This window comes from Phoenix dactylifera, chromosome 3 (genome assembly GCF_009389715.1).
Source record: "Phoenix dactylifera cultivar Barhee BC4 chromosome 3, palm_55x_up_171113_PBpolish2nd_filt_p, whole genome shotgun sequence".
Lineage (NCBI taxonomy): Eukaryota > Viridiplantae > Streptophyta > Magnoliopsida > Arecales > Arecaceae > Phoenix > Phoenix dactylifera.
The window spans coordinates 4377839-4383760 of NC_052394.1; the positions used below are offsets into that span (position 1 = coordinate 4377839).

A 5922-nucleotide genomic window follows, 5' to 3' on the forward strand; every position below is an offset into this window, starting at 1 on the left:
GGGAGAGGTATCACATCCTCCTCGGTACGGCAAAATGCAAACAATAAACACGCCGAAAAAGTTTTTTATTTTCGATCAGAGCTTGTGGTGGTGATAGCTCAACTCTATTATTCCTTGACATTTCCTTCTACCAAAGTAGCATCAGAAGAACCCGCTGCTAGTGGTTTCCCAGGCCGGTTAAGAGCTTCGCCGCCGGGCCTGGCCTCACAGAATTGTTAATATTTAAACAATTACACAACTCCAGTTTGTTTATTAAAATGACGACACAAGCATCTTTTATTGAAGACGAAATCAAACCAGCAGGCAACAACAGCAGAGGAAGAAGAGAGACAATCTCTCTTCTTCATCTCTAAAAACACACACACAACACAACACACACCTCCAAGATACAAGCGTACTACGTTTAGCCCTCAAGCACTCCCAAAGCTTACTACAACCCCTGATTCAAAGACAGACAGGGGGAGACACCCCCAGACCTCAACCCATCCAGCAACCACCGGAACCAAGGCTTCACCCTGCTATTATTATTATTATTATTATTAGTCCACCAGCTTAACTCGTTATGGCAATTAGATGGCAAGGACGAGGCCGGGGAGGGACTTCCGGCCCCGGTCGGGGAGCCTGCTCTGCCAGACGGGCAGGCAGTGAGGGTTGGGCACGTTGGAGGTAGAAGAAGAAGAGTCGCCGGAGCCGACGCGCGTGACGGTGACGGAGGTGTCGAAGTACTCCCTCACCTGGGTGATTATCCCATCCGCGCTCACGGTCCAGGCGTGGACCCAGCAGGAGGAGCGCGCGCGGTCGGTGCCCTCGACGAGGACGGTGGAGCCGAAGGCCTCGATGGACAGGGGAAGGAACTCGAATGTCTCCTCGGGAGAGGCGCCGGTGAGGAGGCGCATCATGTGCTGGTGAGAAGGAGGGCCATGGAACCACCACTCGATGTCCGGGGCCAACAGCTGGTGCACCCTCTCCACGTCCCGCGAGTTTAAGGCCTCATACAGCTCTCCCGCCACCCGCTTGTTCCTCTCTTCCTCCGCGTCCGCAACTTCTATCTCGTCTTGGTTAGCCAGCTCCGAACGAGCCCCTGGGCTCTAGCTTCCCCAACAACAACCGACGAAAGCGTAAAGAAAAAAGAGAGGTATGGAAGCTAGGAAATACTTGACCAAAGGCTTTGGAGTTTAGGCTTTGGTCGAGCGAGGAGAAGGGTGCGAGGAACGAATCAGGGAGGAGGAAGTGGGGATGGGGGGCACGGGGTTTTATAGATACTTGGATGGGGTGCGTGTGCGTTCCCCGGGGCCCACACAGAAGTGGAGCAGGTCTTTCTTGGCCGACTAGTATAGGTTTTGTGTTAAAAAGTGTTTGATGATATGTGTGAACTGGCGTGGAACCCATTGTCTCTGCTTGTGGTCGGCTCGGCTTTAGTGCGCATCTGGGCTGTGGCATGCGGGGAAGGCAGCTTAGCGTGGGGTTCTTTTACAGGACAAAGTGATTTGTATAAGGCAGTGGAGCCCTGTGGTGGGCGGCGATTGGTTTCTAGCATGCTGTCCTTATTATTGTTTGGCCGGCATGCGTATTTGCTGGTTTCACTGCTTTACTTTGCTGTTGGCCACTTCTTAACCCTCCTGAGGAGTTAATTTGGGAAAAGCTTCTTTTAAAAGAAATCTAGGAAAAGCACCAACATTTTAATCTGTACCTAACTTTTCGTTGAATGAATTGACATCATGCCACAACTTATTATTATTGTCCTCAGTCCTCATTATCAGCTTAGCTGTTATTATCGTCCACATTATCACTTGTAGTGCATGCCCGAGCCATGCTAAGCGGGGAAGGTAGATCGTTGTTTAATTCGTATGTAAGAAAGCGATCGGTGTTGATATCGACTAGTTTATCGGCTAGTGCATTCAAATTGTCCAATCCTTATTAGGGACAATGGCCACATATAGTCATGCTGATTCATTAGTCGTTAAATATGGTATCCTTTCTCTTGTGGCATCTGTTGCTTATTAGACAATCTTAGCTTGTCCATTGATATGGGACAAGTAATGTAACATTATTAGCTGATTGCATCAGATTGCTCTTTATTTACTGACTCATTGCACAAAAATTGGACTGGAGCTATTCTTTGTCTGTACTACATATCCTTGACGTGGAAGACATCTTTTATCATTCAGTTTTATCCATGAAGGTTGGTTGATTTCCATAACATGAACAGAAGTGGTACGATTGGATTAGATGGACGAGATTATAACTCCACATCCTAGCACAAAACATGTTAATTAAATTTTTCTTGAGCATAACATGGAGCAATAAGAACAATTGAACCAGAGAGCGACAATGTTTAAACTCCATTATTTGATGGAACCCCCCCTATCCTTGGGATCCTCAGGGCGAGAAAAAAGCTATCTTGAACATGCTTTACTCCATCCATTGCTTCAAAGATGAGCAAGAGTGAGAACAACTCATGCCGACCGAGACAGTAGAAAGAAACGGCACTGGGGGCCCTCCAGCTGTCATCTTACTATGGCTCGTGAGAACGACTTCTGAGCTCGCTAACTATGATGTTACTGAGGCCAATATCTATGGGTTCTTCCTTGATTAAAAAATTTACAGGGCACATCATCTTATTTTTATCAAACAATTGGATTTTCCTTTTAAAAAAAGTATTTTTATCCACGATCTCCGATCTTTGTAGGCCAGCAGATCCATTTATCTCAGGGATCTAGGGGTCCACTTCATTAAGGATTCTGGTCCAGCATGACTACGGCTTGACCATGCCCATCCTTTATTTCTATCATGGCCTACCAGTTGGTTCGGTGTTATTCCAGTCAGGTCTAGTATTTATTTATCTTTTTTCTTTTTGTTGAGGTGTAGGTCTAGTATTTATCTATCGTTCGGACCTTTGGACTTCTAGAGGTTTTGTTAGTTCAATCTGGTCTTTCGTCTAACTTAACGTGCACGCCATGTTCATACCTTTTTGCCAGGCAATTAGAGGTCTTCGATTCAAATTCTGAATGCTGCATTCCGAGTACTAGGAGCTGGGTAATTTTAATATGTACAAGTCTTTAATTGTCACCTTCTCAGGAAAAAAAAAACGAAAAATCTATTAGTAAGATGTTAGGTTGAGACATGCATCATCGATCGATCGGCCCATCTTCGAGTCCATTTGAGAGAAGGCTAACGGTTGTTCAAGGGGCATACATGTGTAATTCAACGGTGCATGCATGTTTATATTGGCTTTCAAGTGAGCTACTCTTGGGAGAAGGTTCTCCAACTTACATACAGTACGAGCTCAACAGATTAGCTCGATGAATTAGTATGTTGTTTCCAGAATTTTCTGCATTAAGAATACCTCTAATGTGGATACATATGCGAACAACAAATAAGTTAAGAAAACATTGAGCTTATGTGTAAATTCCTGGTTGGTGTGTTTGCTTGTGGATTCACATGCCGAATTTTCGAAGCAATCATCATGAAATTGTACAAAGCTGGAGCTTTTCATACTGCTTCTTTTCTTAGATTGATTCGGGGATTAATTCTATGTCAAGGGCACATAAGATTGTTCTATCAAAGAAAAGAGAGAGAGAGTACCGTGTGAGAGAGAAGAAAAATGCTGTTGCGGACCCTAATAGCCGGAGGCTTGGGTTGTATCTTTCGCGCAGGATGATTTCCTTTCTTTTATGATGTCAACTGTTGGAACAAGCAATAACCATGTCAAGATTTGTGCAGAAAGGTAGATGAAAGAGATTAGAGTGCTTTAAAATTTGTGCAAGATATGATGCAACAGTTAGTATTGTTTTTGATGTAAAAGGAGGCAAGAAGAAGCCGCCCGGCTTTTATTGAAGATTAATCATATTTATAACAGCAATGAGTTACATTGTCAAAAGGAGGAGAGGAACAGATGTGAAAAAAAGAAGCTAAATGGCCCCAAACCAAGTGTCTGATAATTATGACAGAAAATGTTGATCTTCGTAAGAAGTAGTGGAGGAAAGGACTTCATCCAGACCTACAAGTAGGAGCATTCATTTCCTGAAAGTTCCAAGCAATTTCACAAAAATTTTCAAGCCAATATTTTTTTGTTGTACCATTCTCTTTTGAACATGAAGAACTCTATTTTATTGATCTTAGAAGACTAAGTTGTTGTACCCCTTCTCACATCCGAATGAGACTTAAAAAAAAAAGGCAGTAGAATGCAGAATGGCTACAAGCTCCAAATTTTACAGGAAAAAAAATCAAACTACATTAGTCACGCATAAGCTTAGAGACCGTATTCTTTACTTTGGATAAAGGTCTTTCTAGCTCTATCTACGTAATAGGATCGCATACGGTTAGCATTGTGAGAAAAAAGATCCACCGTTCTTTTGCACGAAAGACACAATTGGAGGCATAGATCTATCATGAAATAGGAAAAGTTTGTTGTTTGCCCTGGCTCTCGGATATATTTGAAAGTGTTTTCCCTCCCTGAAGCTAAATTATCGAGCTATTCATGTTTCCCTTGGACACTAAACAATCGAAATATGAGACCGAATTTTTTCATGAAAAAGTTGTTTGGTAGAGGCCAATCAAGCTTTGCACTATAACCATGAACTTTAGGGAGCTGATGTGGGTGCTGATGCACGACCCTTGGAATTGGATAGCCATCTACCAAGAGATTCGCATTGCTAAGAGAATCTATGCTTTCTATATTTTCAAACTTTATTCACTGTTTTAAAAAGACGGAATGTTCTTAGTTGGATGATACAGAGACAAATCTTCCAAGTGGGAAAATTGATTCCATCACTACGTTGTGATCAGATATTTTTTTTTTTGTTCTTTTTTGAGAAAAGTTGTGCTTAGGAAAGTTATGGATGTCTACTCTCAACATAAAAGTTATAGATGTCCACAATGACCGGCCACTGATAGGTTAAGACGTGTAAATTCTGATTCATTTTGCCCAAGATTACTTTCGTTTCAGGTGAAGTCTTCACCTAGTAGATCCAAACATGGAGAAATTATTAGCTGGACCAAGTTTATCATGGACCATAAATAAATTCATTCTAGCACGTGTTGCTATTACATATATAAAGAAGGAAGAGGAGGAAAAGGAGATTACTATTATATGTGTTACTTTCTAGTTGGATTTGTTCATGATCGATGTGATCTAACTAATATTTTTCTGGATTTTAGATGGACCCTCCCATCTCCACTTGTGTGAGAATCTAAGCTAGTGTTGGTTTCCTTACTAAAACAATTGATTGAAAATTGGATATAGACATATGGTATCACTTTTTGATGAGCCAAAGCAAATTATTAATCGTATCAAACGGTTAGAAACATGGGCGGTCTCCATGCCAAATCTTACTTTGATCAGGTTCAAAAACTAACAAAAGAAGCTAATCACAGAGAGTTTATTTTTCCATGCCTATGTACTATGTCAGCATCCGTTATGAGTGGAAGAGCATAAGAGAAATTTTTTTTTTTTTTTTTTTGGTAAATCGGCCGCTCACACATGACGAGCGTGAAGCTGGCCTACAAAATCAGAAAACAAAATGCTACGCAAGGACGCAGGCACAGCATCGTGGCCTGTCCAAAGAAAATCTCCCGAATGATGAGCCGCGAAAGAAGCAACCCAGTCAGCCGCACCATTTGCCTCCCGATATACGTGCGAGGCTTGGTAGGAGACAGTCTCCCCCAACGCTCTACGAATATCGAGAAGCAGCGGCCGGTCGTCGACTGAGTACCCCCCTCCCCGGATCCACCCAACCACCGTGGTCGAGTCTCCCTCGAGAAGGAAGTGACCCTCACCAAGTACCCGCCTCGCATAGGAGACACCCTCCCAGGCCGCCTGAAGCTCTGCGGTCGCCACTACTGAGTCAAAAATCCTGCGTCCACCTGCCGCCACAAGTCTGGCATCATGATCCCTAATGATAAATCCCACACCTCCGCAGC

At 43.2% G+C, this 5922-nt stretch overlaps 1 protein-coding gene across 1 annotated transcript; it reads right to left on the reverse strand.

Moving 5' to 3' along the window:
- Positions 1-230: 230 nt before the first annotated feature.
- On the reverse strand, positions 231-1232 carry LOC120110164 (wound-induced protein 1-like). The gene has a single exon (XM_039124337.1). The coding sequence runs from the start codon at positions 897-899 to the stop codon at positions 570-572; it is 330 nt and encodes a 109-aa protein (XP_038980265.1). The 5' UTR covers positions 900-1232; the 3' UTR covers positions 231-569.
- Positions 1233-5922: the final 4690 nt, after the last annotated feature.